A 19,243-nucleotide genomic window follows, 5' to 3' on the forward strand; every position below is an offset into this window, starting at 1 on the left:
ACCCCCCGCCGAGCAGGGAGCCCGATGAGGGACTCCAGGATCATGACCTGAGCCGAAGGCAGTCGCTTAACCAACTGAGCCACCCAGGCGCCCCCTAATGACTTTTTAATATCAGTTCTATGACTACCTAGCCAGGAACCTAAGAGTAGGTTATTGGACATCTCTGGACCTCCGTTGATGCATCTGCAAAATGAGGATTCTACATCTAATTTGAGAAGAAACTTCAATATTACTAATAACTACTAATAAGTATTATATCAATGATGCAGCAAACTATAAGTTGCTGTTCCCTTTTTAACTCTACCTTTGTGTTGGGCATAGAGCCACGGGACACTTGATTCTTACAAAAATTGTAAGCACATCTGGTATTGTTATTACATTATTAAACAGATGAGGAAATTAGGGCCCAGAGAAGTAAGATAACTTGTCTAAGATCAACCAGTTAGTAAATAGCTGAATTGGGATTCAAACCCATGTCTGCCTAAATATGTCCCTTTTCCCCCAACAAAATAATCTCAGTGTTTTTAAATAAAACCTTTTCTTAGAGGTCTTACATTTTTCATAGTAACAGATTACCAACTGTCGTTTGAGGTTTCTCCAAGATTTTAAGATCTCTGACCAACAAAATGGGCAATCTTTTGAGGGAGAGAACATGTTTTTTTTTTTTTTTCACAATTACATGCTTATCATTTAATATCAATTAATTATACCAATATAATTGCTTAAGATTTGTTTTTATAATGAATTAAACCAAGAATCACCAATCTAAAAAAAAAAAAAACAATCCTTACAATGATAAGAAAGTATGAAGTCAGATTTCAACAGAGTGAGATAAATTAACCCCCAAACAAACCCCAATCTTGTGTTTTTGTGGCTTGGTGATTACTTCCACATCTCTGGTTTCTTTCAACAGAATTTAGAGCCCTTGCCTTAGTGAAGTATAGAATCCAATTCTCCCCAGTTTTTTTAAAAGACAAAAACTCTGGGGCACCTGGGAGGCTCAGTCAGTTAAGCAACAGACTCTTGATTTCAGCTCAGATCATGATCTCAGGGTTGTGAGATCGAGCCCTGAGCTCTGTGTTAAGTTCTGCAGTGGGTGTGGAGCCTGCTTAAGATTCTCTCTCTACCACATCAAAAACTAATGATGTAATGTATGGTGATTAAAATAACAACAACAAAAAAAAAGATTCTCTCTACTTCTGCTTCTGCCCTCCCCTACCTCTAAAAAAATAAATAAATAAAAGACAAAAATGCCTTCAGTGTTTGTGTGGAAAAAAAAGGTGCAGTAAATATAAACTCCATCTGGAAATTGGCAAATCACCCCTGCCTGAGCTGGGAGCATGGCTTGCTGCAGCCTCTGTCCCCAGGAGGTCTTGTTCTATTTGTCAATGTTAGCAAATTCTTACTCAGGGAGAGGGTGAAATGACCAATGAACATTTCCTTTTCTGGTCGGAAGCATCCACATTTTACAGATGCAGTTTAAAATTGCTTAGTGGATGCTTTACTATAACTTGATATCAGCAAGACATACTAGACCCTTTCCTCATCTGAAAAATAATGTGATGGACACTAAGCAGAGTGTCTGAAACTCAGGATGGTGTGCCCATGATTTAAAATATCATGTCTTCACTGATGGCTTGAAAATTTCTATCTCCAGCCCCTTATCTTGAGACAGTTAAACGCAAAGGCCAATGAAAATCTACACTTAAGTATCTGGCTGCAATCTTTTTTTTTTTTTTATTGTGGTAAAATACATGTAACATAAAAGTTACCATTTTAACTACTTGAAAGTGTACGATTCAGTGGCATGAGGTATACTCCAATGTTGTTCAACCAGCACCACTATCTAGTCCAGAATTTTTTCATCACCCGAAATGGAAACCCAGTACCCATTATGCTGCAATTCATACCACTGGCCAGACACTACCAGTCACTAATCTGATTTCTGTCTCTATGGATTTGCCTTTTCTGTTTTTTTTTTTTTTTAAATAAATGAAACCATGTAATAAAAAGGAATACTCTGCTGAGATAGTTGCAAACATAGTATTTCAAAAACAAGATTGAATATATTTGCTCAAAAAAGAATATTCTCACACTGTTGTCTTTGTAAATAAAGATCATCTTGACTATATATAGACATGTGTATTTAATAACATGTTACATACACACATTCAAAATTAATAGTGTCAAGTTCAAAATATTTTCAGCCACAGACATAGAGTTACATTGTTTGCTAAAGACAAATCGCTACAGCATTTTAAAGAACGCTTTGCTTTCTTCTGACTTGAGTCATGCTTTTAACTTTCTGAGCTATAATTTTACAGTTGCTGTAGATGCAAACCACACATGTCCACATGGGAAAACCTGTGTGACAGATTTGGGGCTGCTTTAATCTGATTTTTGATTGGCAACTGATTAAATCAGTCAAAACTAGTCAAATTGTTTTTTATTGAAGCTGCCCGTGATGAGCGAACATCAGTTGTCTGATGAAAGGGGACAGTACTGCCCATTTTTGTAGAAGCCTTTCTTTGTGGGCTTCACTTTGTCTAAACCTGGACTCATTGGGAAGACTTAGGAGATCCAGCAGGCAGGGGGAGGGGAGGAAAAAGACACTCTTACTTGATATCTTTGGAATTCGAATTTGTTCACTGCTGCTGCCGTCTCCTCCATCACTGAATGGCTTAATTTCTATTATATAATCTTCATCAAAAGGCAAAGAAAGCTCCACTGATGTTTTATTTGTCTCAATGACAGATGTGCTGCTTTGTCTGTTCCATCTGTACAAGACCTGCCAATACAGAAAGAACAGGTGTCACCTGCTGTCCTCATAAAAACCCCAAAGATGGAGCATTCATCTGGGCACCAGCAAAATGTGGGGACGCTGAGGCTGTCAGGCTGCCCACACACACTGGGGAGACTCATTTATAGTAAGGGGCACATCTGCACCCACTGTTTCCTTATGAGGACACTGCAGCATGGGGACAGGGGTAACAGCAGTCAACCAACACGCCATGTGGCCTCACATAACCTCTGGAAGGTACAGGTAACACACCTGGAAGACAAATTCCTCTTGGAGGGCATACAGAGCTCAGTTACACATGAGGGGCTTTGGCATCAGAATCAACTTGGCCACTGTGGGACTATAGTCCTCTTTACAACCTGGGCTTCATTTTCCTCATCTGTGGATGAGGAAACGATGACACCCACCTTTCTGGGGTGCTTTCAAGAGTGCATAAGGATTGTGTATAAGTGAAGGACTTAGCTCAAAGGAAGCATGTTTACGACAGCTTAAAGGGAATGAGAGATAAACAAACATCGTTGGCAAAGGTGAGAAGCACAAGGCAGGCATCATACATTATTATTATTGTATGAATAATCTGGAGATTATTCATACAATACGAATGAATCCTCTGGAGAAAGCACATTTCAGCCCAGGGAGATGATCTCGGAAAGGCAAGGCAAGGGCAGAAAGCCCCTTTTCCTCCCCCTGGCGACCCCTTTCTGAGCTACGTAGAAAATAGGGGATATTCTGTGGTGATCACTGTCACTCCAGAATTGTCTATAGCTTCAATAGTCCCACTCGTGTTTCCCTTCTTGGCCTCCCCTGGATGGGAGTCTGGGTTGGTGGCTCATTTGATGAGGTTCCCAACTAGGTCTCCTGAAAACACATCCCCCTGCCAGGAATTGCCTACTCTGATTGCCACCAACTCCAACCAGAAACAAAATCTAAAAGCCTGGACAAGCGCATCTTCCCTTTTGGATATAACAACTGTGACGATAACTGTCCCACAAACACTTTCTGATGTTGACTGTGACCTAGGCACCTTAACGATATCGTCATGTTGAACTGTCACAACAATTGGTCAACACAGGCATTATTATTCCTGCCACAGATCAGAAAACAGAGGCTGGATGAGGTCACAGAGCTGGTAAGTGGCAAGGTGAGAACTCCTAAACCCCTACTCCTAAATCATGATCCTCCAATACTGCCAGTTTCTCCTGGTAGTGAGAAACAGAGGGGTGGGTGATCAGTGTTCTCCGTCCTGGCTGTGTGGCAGGAGAACATGGGGAACGTGTAAAAAAATACTGACACCCTAGCCCAGTGCTTCTCAAGGCGGGTGGAGCGTTGGGGGGCTAGAGGGGCAATTTTGCTCCTCTCCCGGGGCGGGGGGGCATTTGGCAATGTCTGCAGACATTTTTGGTTGTCACAACAGGTGCTACTGTTTACTGGGCGGGGGGCCAGGGATGCTGCAAAACATCCTACAATGCAGAGGACATTCCCTTCACTGAGAGTTCTCCAGCCCAAACTGGCCAAAGTGAAGAGGCTCAGAAGGCCTGCTATGGCCCCACTCCAGAGTTAGACTCCACGGAGGTGAGGCTGAGGCTGCGATACTAAAAAAAAGAGTTGATGTGATATTAATGTGGCTGGAAATCCTGGATTAGATCAAGGATCTAACCTGTGTATCAGAATTGCCTGAAGGGCTTGTTCAAACACAGATCACTGGACCCCACCCTGGAGTTTCTGACTTAGTGGGTCTGAGGTTGCACCTGAAAATCTCCATTTTTAACAAGTTCTCAGATAATGCCATGGCCTCTGGTCCAGGAACAGCACTTTGAGACCCTTAAGATTAGCTCACATTTCAAAATTCTGATCTGCTGAAGTTAGAGACATAAGGTCACTCCACTATTGCAATAAAAACCAAACACACATAAAATTCAAAAAATTCCCTTAAAATGGTATAGATCCCATTTGTTCCCTGGCATTTCATCACCTTAATTTATATCTCTCTAATACAAGGTGGAAAACACAATTTCCTTAAGGTGGAAAGATTCATAAGCGCCCCCCTTCCTTCTCTGGAGCATCAGTTGTATCCAGCTCGGCGTCCCCTTGCTAATGATCAGGCTCAAATAAATCCTCAGGCACATTCAGGAGTGTCAAAGCGTCTCATCACGGCCCTTCAGGAACATGGGCTGGCTGATGGGATGCAAGGGCACATCTGGCTTTGAGGAATAAATTGCTTCTTTGATTTACCTCTGGTCCTTGCCAAAGCACAGAGAATTTAACCAGTTTCAAATATAAATCCAAAAGAAACATTTCCAGGAAGAAACAGCCCTGTTATCAGCATGGCTTATCAGTCTTGTAATATTAGGGACTGCATTGGAACCTAAATAAAAGCCTGTAAAACCTTTATTTACACCAAACACTCGGTTCAGCTGACTGATTTGAAGGCTGTGCTTGCATTTCATATAATCCAGGGTGGAAGACAGGGGGAAAGAGTGGATTCATGGTAGTAATGATAACAGTAGCAAACATGATTCAATGCTTACTTTGTGTTTGAACATCGTATGTTCTTTTTTTTTTTAATGAAAAGTAAGGGAAGTTTAATTTTTGTTCTTATCACATTAGACAGTGTCAGCAACCTGAAATTACTTCAGTTGTAGTCCATTTTTCAATGTCTGGGTGAAACATCAAAGTGGAGATTTGTCCTAAGTTATCAAAGATGACAAGTTTTGCCTTGGGAATCAGTAAGAGTTGCTGAAATGGAGCCATTGGATCTCTGATTTTCTCACCAGATGTAGATCAATATATGAAGTGTCCAGACCATCAGTACCCAAAAAGAAAGTGAAGTCACAGCCTCCCAAAGGTGTGATTTCCTTGGACTTCAGTGACCCTTTGGGGATGGTCCTTGGTGCACAGTTCTGTGCTTCTGTTCTTACAGAACAGCTACGGTCCCTGGATATTTTAAATCACTGAGACATTCACGTCATCAAGGTTAACAATAGGGCTCTCAGCTACTTTCCCTCAAACTGCATTTTCTCTGCTCCTTGTCCTTCATTGGATGTCCTTGTATACTACAACAAACAACATTTAGGTGTGTATCTCTATGGCTGTTCCCACTCTTTGGCTACAACCATCACAGTGATCTGGCTTTCGAGACCACCACACCAGGGAGAAAGATGAGGCAGTGATTGGTAGCAGAGCACCTAATTTGTGTTATTTTGACCTGTGCTTCGATTCAAAACACTATCTATAGAACCTGGCAGGGAACCTCTCCCCACTTCACCGACACAGACATAGACTCGGCGCCTGGAGAAGTCCTCCTCACAAGCAACGAGCGCTCTGTCACCACCTTCTACCATGTTATGGGATGCCTGGGCTCTTTGACCCTGGGGAGCTGCATTGTGGCTTTGGAGGAATCTGCCTGACATCTTCAATGAGGCCAGTGAACACTATTTGTTCTAAGTACTAAGACCATCACCTCTTGAGTTAGGCACTCTTACCATTCTGATTTCAAAGATGAGGACGCTGAGACGTGAAGATATTATGTAATTTGCCCAGAGTACCATGAACAGTAAAGGGTATATTTAACATTCAAACCCAGGCAGTCTGGGTCAACAGCCTATATTCTTAACTCAGCCTAGTTTGGCCACCATCTGTGTGGGAAAATTGTTTCCCCTCTCCGGTGTCTGTCTTCACGAATGCAAAACAAGGAGGTTAGATGGTAGAAAACAGATAGCCCATGGGTCACATCTGGCCTGCATATTTTAACTGTTTGGCTCTTGTAGTGTTTATTTTATTTTGAGTTAGATGTCAACACTTAAAACTGTCCAAAAAGTTATACATGAAAAGAATGTTGAGTTTTGCTGAAAAAACTGGAAGATATGTCCACACTGTTGGGCAACAATATGCAAGAGCTCAGAAGCCATGGCTCCTTCTGGACAATGAGAAAATCTCTAATTCATCACAGTCTCCCATGCTTCCTGTTGTTTCACATTGGCATGTGCCCACCTCAGGACCTTTGCACATGCCATTCACTGTGCTTGGAACATCTTTTTCCCAGAAAGCTATCTTTCTTCCTTTTTCATGGTCCAACTGATATGTCTGAGCAAAAGTTCAGAGAACTATGAAGATACTAGAAAATTTCTCCTTTAATAAAAGAGAAAATGCAGTCCCAAGAGGTTAAGTGATTTACTTAGTCAGTCACATAGTCAATAGAGGACCAATATGTGGGTCTCCTATTTCTTTATGCTATATGCTAGAAGACCCTGGGCTCTTAAAAAAGGGCCCAGTAAAAGATCTGGAGATTAGTTTTTCAGGAATGTTTCTCTGTTGGTCCAATACAAATCACTGTGCCATGTAAATGAAAGAAAAGGAATCCATGACAGGGAGCGTTTTCCCGAATCTCTCTCTAATCATAATACCCAAGGTTCTACCACCAACTACACCAACTCCTAATTCCAGCTCTGGTTTTATCAACTACTTTCCCATGCTCTTTAACTAGTTCCTGACCAGTTAAACTAGTTAAACCGCCTATCTATTAAGCTCAACATCTGTGTGCAAAAATGCCACAAAAGAGAGCCTACAGACTGCTTTTGTTTGGCCTGCATTGCACTGTCTCGAATGTTGCTTAAAAGTAAAACAAAAGCAAGATAATACCAACTGCTTTTAATTGTGGCACCAAGGCTGTTCACATTTTCTTTTCTAGCTCTTTAAAGTCAGGTTAACACTCTGGGAACAGGCCAGTGAATCTTCTACAAATTCCTTGCTTCCTTTTCTCTATATAAATCTTTCTAACTCTAGGAACATGAACAAAAATGTTTAACCATTCATGATAGTGTTGATTAAAAAAAAAGACAATCAGGAAAAGCACAAAACAAAGCTGACAGGAGAGATGTTACAAGTGTGGGTCTTCATGAGTTTTTGAAGACACAACCACAGGGTCTTCAACCATTTCTGATTGACTCTGTCTGATTCTAAAGTTTAGGCAATTTTCTACAGTTGGCTTGTTGCCATGGACCATTTATAAAACTCAGAGCAAATCACTCTGGGGACAGAGATGCCTAGAGGGGCTGTGGGACATCATCAGGGAAAGTGAGAACATAGTTCATATGATTTCCTGAGAAGAGACTGTTCTTATTAACATCAGGATTAGGGGCCTCTGCAAAAAAGAAATTACCCACTTTGTATCCTTTTACTTCCGACTCATTATCTAGGGCCTTCACTTGATCCCAATTCAGGATAATTTTGGAGTCCGATGAATTCCATATGATGTTTCCGGGGGGTTGACTTGGTGCTATAAAAAAATTAAGATATACGAAGTCACAGATTATTAAGTCTCAATGGATTCTGAGGAATATCTCCTTACTAGAATTCAAGAGTGGAGGCAATTTAATGGGCTATTGTGTCTTCAAGGTCACTAAAATCTGACGAGATACAGCATTGCAAATGGAAAAAGATTCAGTTGGTCGCCTAACATTTATATCTAAAAGAAGTAGCCCTTCCCAGAGAGGAAAAAAACATTTATCTTTCTGTCCTCTGGAGCAATGAATTTTGCATGGTATTCGGAAAGGTTTAGTTAAAATGCTAAGGTAAATTTGAATCCACATAATGATACCAATTAGTATGCAAATGATCATTGGGAGGTGGGGATGAATCCCTAAATATTTCTGAGCAAAGATGTTCTTACGTGGCTTTCTGGTTGTCACATTGACCGTTGCACTGGACGGGCCTGTCCCCGCAGTATTATATGCCTTGACAGCTAAATGATACAGCGCACTGCCTTTCAAATTGGTGATTTTTGTTGATGTCTGATTTCCAATTGTTCGTATTTTTCTAGCATTTTCTTCCTTGTCATCATGTCTCCAGTATTTAACCTGAGAAAATAAAGGGAAGACCTTGGAAATCATACCTTTTGGGGATATTTCCAATGCCATCAGCTGATTTTTTAAAAAAATGCAGATTCTTATGATGGAATTAATTTTTTTTTTAAAGATTTTATTTATTTATTTGAGAGAGAGAGAATGAGAGAGAACACATGAGAGGGGGGAGGGTCAGAGGGAGAAGCAGACTCCCTGCCGAGCAGGGAGCCCGATGTGGGACTCGATCCAGGGACTCCAGGATCATGACCTGAGCCGAAGGCAGTCGCTTAACCAACTGAGCCACCCAGGCACCCTGGAATTAATTTTTTATACCAACTCGTAAGCAGAACTTTCAGAGCCAAGGGCTTGGTATGCTCTGAGAATTTATCTACAATAGGAAGGGCCCCCGTTTTTGTTCTTAGCTTCATAGCGAGATGGAAAATGGGCACAACCATTGTTGGCTATTTCTCACTTGTCCCCCATATTTATTTTGAGCCCAAGTGATACTGCGTGTGTCAAAAGTCAAAGCTCATTTCACCAACCCTCTTATAAATGCTTAGACCCACAAGTATTTTGGAAAAGATTTCTCAAGTATACCAGAGAAAGGGTGATCTCATAGCGGAATGTTAATGCTTCAACTAATGTCTACTAGAAGACATCGTTCTCTGAAACAAATTCCTCTAAATGGGAATCTGAGTCTTTTTCTCAACAGAAAGTGTCTTGAAGGTGTCAGTGAAGGGTATATCTTTCCCAGACCCAGTGTACATATCTCTTGCTTACCTCATAGCCTTGTATCCGTCCTCTATTCTTCTCCATGGGGGAGGCCCAGAAAACTTCAATGTCTGTGGCAGACAGACTTCTGGCAAAGATGCTGGCTGGTGGTTTGGTGGGTTCTACAGATAAGTGTGGAAAAAGTAATTACTCTATCAGCCTCATCAGGATAGGCTTCTAGATACTGGCATTATAAAGAATAAATAACTCATGGCTGTATAACAGCCCTTAGTGATTATGACCCTAACCATCATTTTACAGAGGAGCCATGATTAATAGCTGGAAGGGAGTGGTGCTTTAGATGGTAAAGACAAAGCCTTTGGCTTCTAAATTTGGGGGTAGGCGGAAGGGAAGTAACCCAGGACTGCTTAAATTTAAGCATCAAGTTTTCATAGCTAGCAATTCCTTTAACACATATCCTTCTTAATTAGCATTTGCCACAGGTGAGAGTCCTTGTCACTGGATTATGAAAATAAGAGCATAAGAACGAAGGAAAGCCAACTGACTTGACTAAGATCCAGGAGAGCTGGCGGACAGCTCAGTCCTAAAATCAACACCATCTCAGAAGTGAACAAATATCACATATAGAGGCAGCATAAATCATACCTTCTTCTGCAGAATATACTACTGTGGTGGGACTGAAAGGGCCTTCTCCCTTATTGTTGAAGACGCCCACTTTAACCTCAAAGGGAGAGAAGGGGCGCACACTCTCGTTCCTGAACACGTATCTGGAGGCATCGGCTGATGCCAGCACTGTCAACATCCAGATCATTTTGCCATAGGGCCGGAAGGCCACCACATAGCCAAAGCCTCTGCCATTCTGCAATTCCTCGGGGACCGTCTGGGAAAGAAGGGAGGTAGTCTTCAGAAAGCACAGCAGTTCGATTCAAACGCTAAAGTTGTTTTATTTCACCCTACCTTCCAACATTCTTATATACCTTCTTGCCCACCTATCTTACTTTGGATTTTGTCAAGAGACTTAGGTGTGGGGCTTGCCATCAGCCTACCTTAGCTGTGGATGAGGTGTTGAAGTAGGGTTAAACCAAAAAAACAAACAAACCCCAATGAGAACCTGCAGAGGAGAGCCGAGCTTCCTGATGGGGGAGACCTAGCTCTGAAGTTCTTAGAAATGATTAGGAAATTCAGTGGATAGTTGATCTAGGATCCAACAATGCAACATGTTCCGTCCAATATGAATCTTCCTCCAGTGCCAAACAGACAAAAGATCTCATTGAAGATCTCATCTTGGCTCAGGCAAGATCTTCCTCCTCAGAACTGAGGAGTTGAACTGGAAGGGGTGAGTAATTTCTTTTACTGCTGGGGCTTTAGTCAAATGAAAGATTTTAACTTTGGGGACTATTGTCTAGAATCTTTCAAAAACATTAAGAACCCTTTATAAAACTCCAATCTCCTCTCTCAAAATCAATTTTTAATAAATTGGTAACTAACCTGCCTCCAAGTTGTTTTAAAAATACCTCATAGAAGAGGGCTCACTCCAGAAGCAAAGCCAATTGCCAGGAAATTGTGCTGGTACACCAAATCTTTTGCTGGCAGAGGTTTTAAATCAAGTGGCTATGCATCAATTCAGGAAGGAAGGAAAACTGGTTTTCTTTGAACCAGCCTTCACGGATATATATACGTATATATTTTTTCTTGTGTTGTCTTCCATTTCATGATTGTTTTTTCTGTGATGAATCCAATTAAAACTTAATTCAACAATTGATGGGCAAGCACCATCTTTTCCTGCTGCCCATCAGCTAGGTGACAGGGAGTGTTTGCATGCCACTGAATTTTAGCTCTTAAAAACACAGGAGATGACTTCTCAGAGTTGTTTAACACAGAGGAAAAAAATAAAATAGCCTAGACTACCATACGTTCCTTTTGTTCCATGATTCATTTACCTCCCAGGTTATAACCAGTTCAGATTTGCTGCCTCCACCACCACTGACGTTAGCTGGGGTGACTTCGGGGACTGTGCAGGAAACAAAAAACAAGTCATGTCAGGTGGTAAAAGCAAATGAGGGGCAGCAAGGTCGCCTGGCTGAAGTGACTCACTTTATTTATTTATTTATTTATTTATTTTTAAAGATTTTATTTATTTATTTGAGAGAGAGAGAGAATGAGAGAGAGCACATGAGAGGGGGGAGGGTGAGAGGGAGAAGCAGACTCCCTGCCGAGCAGGGAGCCCGATGCGGGACTCGATCCAGGGACTCCAGGATCATGACCTGAGCCGAAGGCAGTCGCTTAACCAACTGAGCCACCCAGGCGCCCATGAAGTGACTCACTTTAAACAAATATGCTGATAAACATATCTTTGTCTTTTGAGATCAGAAGCAGTGTGGCCAAGTGGCCCAAAGCGTCAGCTTAAAGAAGTGAAACGTACCAAGGAAACTGCTATTAGTTACCTGTTTCCCATTCAACAAGGTACACAAGGTATGTGACAAGTCTGACCAAATGAGTTCAGCTCCATCCCTAGAGGCCGAGCTTCAGTGGTTTGAAAGGACTGAGGTTCTGGTTCTAATGCTTGGAGAGATGTTTATTAACTATGCGGTAGTACATAAAAGACAGACAATACACACTCAGCCCATGCAGAGCTTACAATCTCTTTGGAGGTAGAGAGCACATGCAGAACAATTACAGAGGCATGTTGACAATAAACAACAATACGGTGCAGACAGATTGAAGTGCAGTGGTGATCTGAAGTAGCAGGCTGCTCAGGGTAGGGTTGGGCTAATGGCTTCTCGGAGGAAGGGGAGTTTTGAGCTGGGTGCTGAAGGAGGTGGTGGACATAGGTTGACCCCTGGCTCACTGTGCTTAACCTCTTTCATCCCCAGTTTTCTCTGTAAAAGAGGGGAAATTATGCTCTGTAAAAGAGGGGAAATTATGCAGTCTCAGGACTGCTGAGAGTAATCAATTCAATGACAGTTTTGGAGGGGGAAAAGAGAGCATGGGGATTGGCTAGTTATCATCATATAAACAAAAGACTTCAGACAGAATTTAAAAATTGGTGACTGGATGTGTTCCCTCGGTGAAAGCCAATGAAATACATCTAGATAGATTTCTGTCCAAAGAGTAGGATCAGAATTCCCATTTGCTTAGAAACCTTTAACAAACATTTGGCCTTATCACAGTTGGGGACTCGCAAAGACCCACACGCAGGCCTCCTACTCCTCAAGAGAGAAGGAAATGTACAACTGAGGCAGATGCACATTATTCTCACCCTGTGCTCATTCAGACTGTGAACACAGAGGGTCATACTAAATTGCTGACTGGGCTTGTAAGAATTGGCAGGATGTTCTGAATCTTAGCTTCTGGGAATGGTTGATACTCTGAGAAAATTTTACTGAATATTTCTGAAGAACTTATTCTTTGCAACTAGTGATTTCTGTGTGTTAATTTCATTTGAAATGTGGGTGTGTATTAAAAAAATAATTCCTCGTTGAAGAATCTTGGTGACAAGTGAGCCAATGAAGAAAGAGTTGGCGTTCCGAAGAACTAAGCACGGGGTGTCTCTCCCTGTACAAGGAGACCCAGTGAAAAGTGAGAACTTAACTCTTGACTGAAACTCAGTAAGCTGAGCATCTACTGGCCTGATTTCTGATCATTATAATCATTCAAGAGAAGGGGGTGCTAAAACAGAGCCTCATTAGGGCTGAAGAGCAGGAAGAATTCAAAGCCTTTCCCTAAGAGATCATAGCCACTGGCACCGACTTTGTGTCCTGGCTGCTACTCACGAGCCTCTTCTGTCCTGCGCTTCTCTGAGGGCCGGCTGGGCTCCCCGATCCCAATCACATTGGCGGCAACGGTGCGGAATTCATACTCGACCCAAGGGTTCAAACCCACGACAGTCGCTGTGAATGTCTTCCCATCAATAAGTTCTGGGACTGAAAGACATCGAAAGGTGGGGATGTTTTACAGGATTCCACGTTAAGCAGATAGGAGCTTCCATCCATCATCATCAGCATTACTGTGTGCAGGGCATTGTAGTTGGTCTGAGACGAGTTGTACAACAGCTGTTACAGGGAAGTAATCCCAGAATTCTCTTTTGCTAAACTAACAAGTTCAAATCAGATGCCAGCAGATGACATTACAGTCTTTAAGGCCCCAAAGCACTTGACTGTAATCATTATTACTATCACCTAATACATTTTTCAGCATTTACTGCACAGTATTGGGCACAATGTTTACTTTTTACAACTGTTCTATGAGTAAAGTAAAATTACTGTCTTCATTTTTATAGATGAGGAAAATGTGCCTTATAAAGATTAAGTTACTGACACAAGATTGCACTGGATTTGCACCTTCGACTGCGTGGTCCAAGCTCTATAACTTACTATAATAATGAAATTAACAATATTACAAACCTATAATACCACTGACAGGAACTGTGCTAACATGTCTCAAGAAAGAATCTGTAAACATAAAAGAAAAGGCCATGAAAAACACAAAAAAGGGAGTCAGAGAGGTAGAATTTGACAGTATTCACCCAGCAGTATTTGGAGAAGGGCTCCTTCCCAAGAGGACATGGCCCACTGTTTGATGCCATAAACCAACAAGCTATGGACATTGTCTCCATGCTCAAGGCCCCAAAGCGCTTGAGTAATCATTATTACTATCACCTAATACGTTTTTCAGCATTTACTGCACAGTATTGGACACACTGTTTACTTTTTACAACTATTCTATGAGTAAAGTAAAATTACTGTCTTCATTTTATAGATTTTTGAGTTCTAAATGGGTTATCATAAAGATTTCCCATGTAGGGCGCCTGGGTGGCTCAGTTGGTTAAGCGACTGCCTTCGGCTCAGGTCATGATCCTGGAGTCCCTGGATCGAGTCCCGCATCGGGCTCCCTGCTCGGCAGGGAGTCTGCTTCTCCCTCTGACCCTCCCCCCTCTCATGTGCTCGCTCTCTCTCATTCTGTCTCAAATAAATAAATAAAATCTTTATTAAAAAAAAAAAAAAGATTTCCCATGTAAGGGGTGCCCGGCTGGCTCAGTCAGTACAGCATGCAACTCTTGATCTTGGAGTTGTGAGTGCAAGCCCCACATTGGGTGTAGAGCTTACTAAAAAATAAAATAAAATAAAATAAAATAAAATAAAATAATAAAATAATTAGATTTCCCATGTGGCCCAGAAGACTCAAAGGAAGGTCTCCTGTGACAAAACTGAGGTCATCATACTGGTGACTAGGATTCAGTGGCTGCCAGCCTCCTTAGGCCACACTAACACAGTCCTAGCCTCCAAAGGTAAGGAGTGTGGGCTTTGGAGTTAGACCATCTGGATTCTAAACTTGAACCCACACTTAGTAGCCCAATGACCTTGCATAAGTCTCTTAACCTTTCCATGCCTTGGTTTCCCTACCATACAATGAGGCTAATAACAATATCTATTCACAACACTGTTGAGAAAATCCAAAAAAAAAAAAAAAAAAGCACCTAGCAGAGCATATAGCACATTGCAAGGGGTCAGTAATTTCTAGTGTTGTTGTTTTTTTTAACCATTATTATTATCAGCGGTAGCATCTTCATCCTCTTCCTTTTCTTCATTATATTTCTGTAGTACTTCCTGTTCTTAAAAATGTTTCACAATTGTTTCTCTTTTGGGTCATAAACAATTCTTATCATGCCCATATCATTATCATGCCCAGAAGAGGAAGATGCAGTCATATAGAGATCTGCTGAGTAGCTGAGTCAGGGCTAGCACGATCCCCTAACTTCCAGATTTTTTCTATCTTTCCTTCCTAAGCACTCCTCTGACTCAGAAGAAAGTCAGAGATTGAGCTGGAAACACAGAATCCCATTTCTGAGGTTGGATAAGCTGATGTGAAAAAAAATGAGGTTGTTAAAATCAATATGATTCATCTGAATTGCACAGAACTAGGCCTATCACTCCATGCATTTCTACCTCAAAACATCAAGACCACACAGCCAACCCTTGGGGACTAGAGGAGTGTGTACCTTGCTTGCAATAACTACTTGTTTGTCCATTCTTCCTCAAATGAAACCTAGATAATATAACAAGCGTCAATTTGGAGGGGCAGGGATGGTATGGCCAACTCACATAGTTTTTTTTTTTTTTTTTTTAAAGATTTTATTTATTTATTTGACAGAGAGAGACACAGCGAGAGAGGGAACACAAGCAGGGGGAGTGGGAGAGGGAGAAGCAGGCTTCCTGCTGAGCCGGGAGCCCGATGCGGGACTCGATCCCAGGACCCTGGGATCATGACCTGAGCCGAAAGCAGGCGCTTAACGACTGAGCCACCCAGGCGCCCCTCACATAGTTTTTAATATAACAAAATCTCATGCCTCTTCATGTCCAAATTTAGCCATCTAAAAAAAAAATAGATAGCAAGTCAAGAGGCTCTAGGCAGTCCTTAGTTACTGGTTTCTTGAGAGCTGTATATAAACTTTACAGAGACTATGTAGACTGGCATAATCCACTGCTTCTCAAAGTGTATCATCAGTAGTACACAGATAATTTTAGGTAATATGCAGATTGATGCATTTTATTTTTACAACTAATATATTTTAATATGTATGTTAAGAAAAAATATAACCAACATACAGACCTAGCATTTCATAGACATTATTGCTTAGGACAAGTTCAAAAGCAAACAAACGTGAGTTGATATAAAGAAAAATATTAAATAAATGATAGTACCATTGACTGAGGTTTAGGAAATACTGCCATAATGTCTCATTCATAGCTGTGTCTGAATAAGAACCTAGATGGCCCTTGGCTTCTGCCACGGTGCTTTGTCCATTATGCTGAGTTTTAGAAGCCTCTGTGAGACACCAGCACCAGGCATCCAATATGGTACCTGTATTGACTGCTTGCCAGCCCACGGAGAACGGAGTCCTGGCTTGAATGACATACATGGTGATGGGGCTGTGGTTGTCAGGTCCAGATCTCCAGGAGAGCTGAGCGGTGGTATCTGTAATTTCATCTATGGTCACAGCCTCTGGGGGTCCCGGGGGACCTGTGAAAGAGCAAGACCCTCAGAAGTGGAGCAGTGCATTCCACATGTCCAAGCAAGTGATTGTATAAAATTGAATGCAATGCTGATCCATTCAACCATTTATTCACCCGCTTACAGATTCATCACTTGTCAATTCCTTTTTGAATGCCTATTGGGTGCCCAACATTCTTCTAGGTTCTGAAACTGCAGAGATGAACAAGACACAGACCCTTCTTTCTGGGGGCTCACTATATAATCAGAAAAAAATAATAGGTGAACAAAGAATCAAAATAGAATACTGGTTTCAAATGCTAGGAGAGAATAGTGGGATGCCACAAAAGCTCAAATTCATTAATTCATCTATCATATATTTACAGGTTTCTGGTATGGGTCAGGCAGTGTTATCTGTGGATAGAGTAGTGATAAATGAAGATGACAGTCTTTTGGAAATGGTCATTTCTAGCACTGAGAATGTGGATTTGAGCAGAACTGGCTTTGGAACTTTGATGGTCACAATGCTGCTCCATACATTCCCACTGCACTGTAATTAGTGACCCCACCCTTGCCCCACGTCGTATGCAAACACACACTTCTATGCAAGGGAACCCCTGTGAAAATGGCCAGTGCTCAAGAGACAAGATTGTGGCTTCCTCAGTACAACTTCAGAACCGGGCTGGAGTCTAAAGACCCTCATTTACAGTTTCTGAAAGTCATACCTGTATTTTTCCATTTATCTTCCTGATGTTCACTGTTTCTGCCCATGTATTTAAACCACAGAAATGAGAGGAAATCAGTTTTAAACGAAGGCTTGGAAATCATAAATAAACAGAGGATGGAAAGCAGTAGGCAAACAAACACAAAGTATCAACCCAAGCAAAGCTCCAGAGGTGTCTTAGATTCCAACAGGAAAATCTCTTACCAGGCAGTTAAATGCATTTGTAGCAAGATATAACTGACCACCTCAGGAGGGAAGGTGATTGTGAGGGAGACATGATAATCCTCATGTCCCAGAGAGAGGAATAAGGAGATATTCCTGGGAGGGCTTTGCTCAGCCCCATATAGCGGTCAAGTGAAGTGCCATGCACTGCTGGGCCATGTCACCGGGCAGGGAAGAAAGACATCTAGCAGAGTGGTGAAAAGTTAAATGTAATTTCCTGAAGTAAGACTTTGTTCTGAGATTCACTCCTGTACCCTTCATAGGATGCCCTAAATTTCTCTTTCCTTTTTTAAAAATCATCTTTATAGACCCACAGGTGAAACTAAATTTATCTTCTCCCTCCTACTCCTGAACGAAAGGTCTGGAAATCTGTACACTGAAACTGATTAATTTTCCATGGTGACATTTCAGCATGCCAGTCTAATGCCACCTGGATAGAGCTGTGGCAAACTTTGGTCTTTGCAACCCTGATTAACCAGATAAAGTCCAGAAGACGGCATCAACGTCTTTTTTCTTACTAGCTTTCTCATCCTAGATTCCCACCCCCAATCCCCATTTTAATGGATGCATTTTTTGATGGCCTTTAAAAACAAAGTACTATAAGTAGAAAAGTGTTCCCCTCCAAACTCCTCAAGGAACTAAATTGATAGAAATTATCTGAGCCCGCTGTGGGCAGCCGAGTAAAGGAAAATGAAGGGGTGGTATGAATTTGGCCACTGGCGGTAAAATGGTACTTTCATAACTTTGTTTGCTCTGTATGCTCCTGCCAATGACCACAGCAGTGTGTAGATAGGACCTCACAGAACGTTTGCCAACTTTGTGTTGGGGAAGTTGGGTCCCTCTTTCAAAATGAGAAAATGAGCCAATGTTTATCCTCTGAACAAAATGTTCACATGGTTAGGGGCTCACAGATGTTTTGGTCAAGGCAACAGAAGAGGGAACGTTGGTGTGAGACCAGTGCCTCAGCTTCTCTGCTAGTGAAGAAGGGCCTTTCTACCTGCCCATAGCAGGCTGTACACTAAATAAAGTAGGAATCAGAGAATCAAGGGGGCTGGAGCCAAGACTCAAAGCTTTACCAGTTTCAGATACAAAAATCTCTTACAGGGCAGTGAAATGCATTTCTGCATCCTCTCTGTAATATGCAGAAAAAGCTGCAAGGGCAGAGCTAGAGGAAATAAAACGAAATATTATGGTTTAAAATGGCATATTAATTTATTGGCTTTATTAACTGATTAGACCAGATTTTCTTTTAGACTGAGTTTGCAAATTCCTCTTGGTATTTAATGTTATTTTCTGTGAAATGAAGTATACAATATCATTTAAGAACTTCAGGTATTACTGATTTAAATATTTATTAGTCTAATTTATTGGTGTTTAAACTGCTGATCTGAACATTATCCTAATTAAATAGAGGATAAATTTTCGGGAACAGAGTTCTTTTGTCCCCAGGGGGAGAGCAGACCAGCACTCATGTATTTTAAAATGGAAATAGGGGGGAGGGGAAAGATGGCGGAGGAGTAGGGGACCCTATTTCAACTGGTCCCCGGAATCGAGCTGGATAACTACCAGACCACTCTGAGCACCCACGAAACCAGCCTGAGATGTAAGAAGATCTGGATCTCTACAAACAGAATATCGCAGGCGGTTGGTTTTGAGGTATGAAACGGAGAGCCGTGATCCTGCGGGCAGATATTGGAGGATAAACGGCGGCGGGAGGGGATCCTACACCGCCGGTGAGTGACAGCCTCGCAGGCTGCGGACAGGGCACAGACTCGCAGACCAGTAGCATCAGGAAAGGACTTTAGGGCAGCCCCTGGGGTGGAAAACCAGACCAGCGGGGTCGCGCGCACGTGAACTGCAGCCTCCGAGACGGAAACCTGGTGCGCCAGGGTCCTGCCGGTGAACTGCAACCCCCGGGGGTGGAAACCCCAAGCG

The 19,243-nt window shown here is 41.9% G+C and overlaps 1 protein-coding gene across 1 annotated transcript in view; it reads right to left on the minus strand.

Annotated features, from left to right (window-relative positions):
- Positions 1-19,243, minus strand: part of CNTN4 (contactin 4) — a 703,244-nt gene that overhangs the window by 3,264 nt on the left and 680,737 nt on the right. The window contains exons 15-22 of the mRNA XM_021694959.1: positions 16,234-16,392; positions 13,146-13,295; positions 11,313-11,383; positions 10,018-10,252; positions 9,421-9,533; positions 8,469-8,655; positions 7,963-8,075; positions 2,620-2,788 (exon numbers count right to left, since the gene is read on the minus strand). Of these exons, the coding sequence (XP_021550634.1) occupies positions 2,620-2,788; positions 7,963-8,075; positions 8,469-8,655; positions 9,421-9,533; positions 10,018-10,252; positions 11,313-11,383; positions 13,146-13,295; positions 16,234-16,392 (1,197 nt within the window). The remainder of the gene's footprint in view (positions 1-2,619; positions 2,789-7,962; positions 8,076-8,468; positions 8,656-9,420; positions 9,534-10,017; positions 10,253-11,312; positions 11,384-13,145; positions 13,296-16,233; positions 16,393-19,243) is intronic.

The sequence above is a fragment of the Neomonachus schauinslandi genome, chromosome 1 (assembly GCF_002201575.2).
Source record: "Neomonachus schauinslandi chromosome 1, ASM220157v2, whole genome shotgun sequence".
Lineage (NCBI taxonomy): Eukaryota > Metazoa > Chordata > Mammalia > Carnivora > Phocidae > Neomonachus > Neomonachus schauinslandi.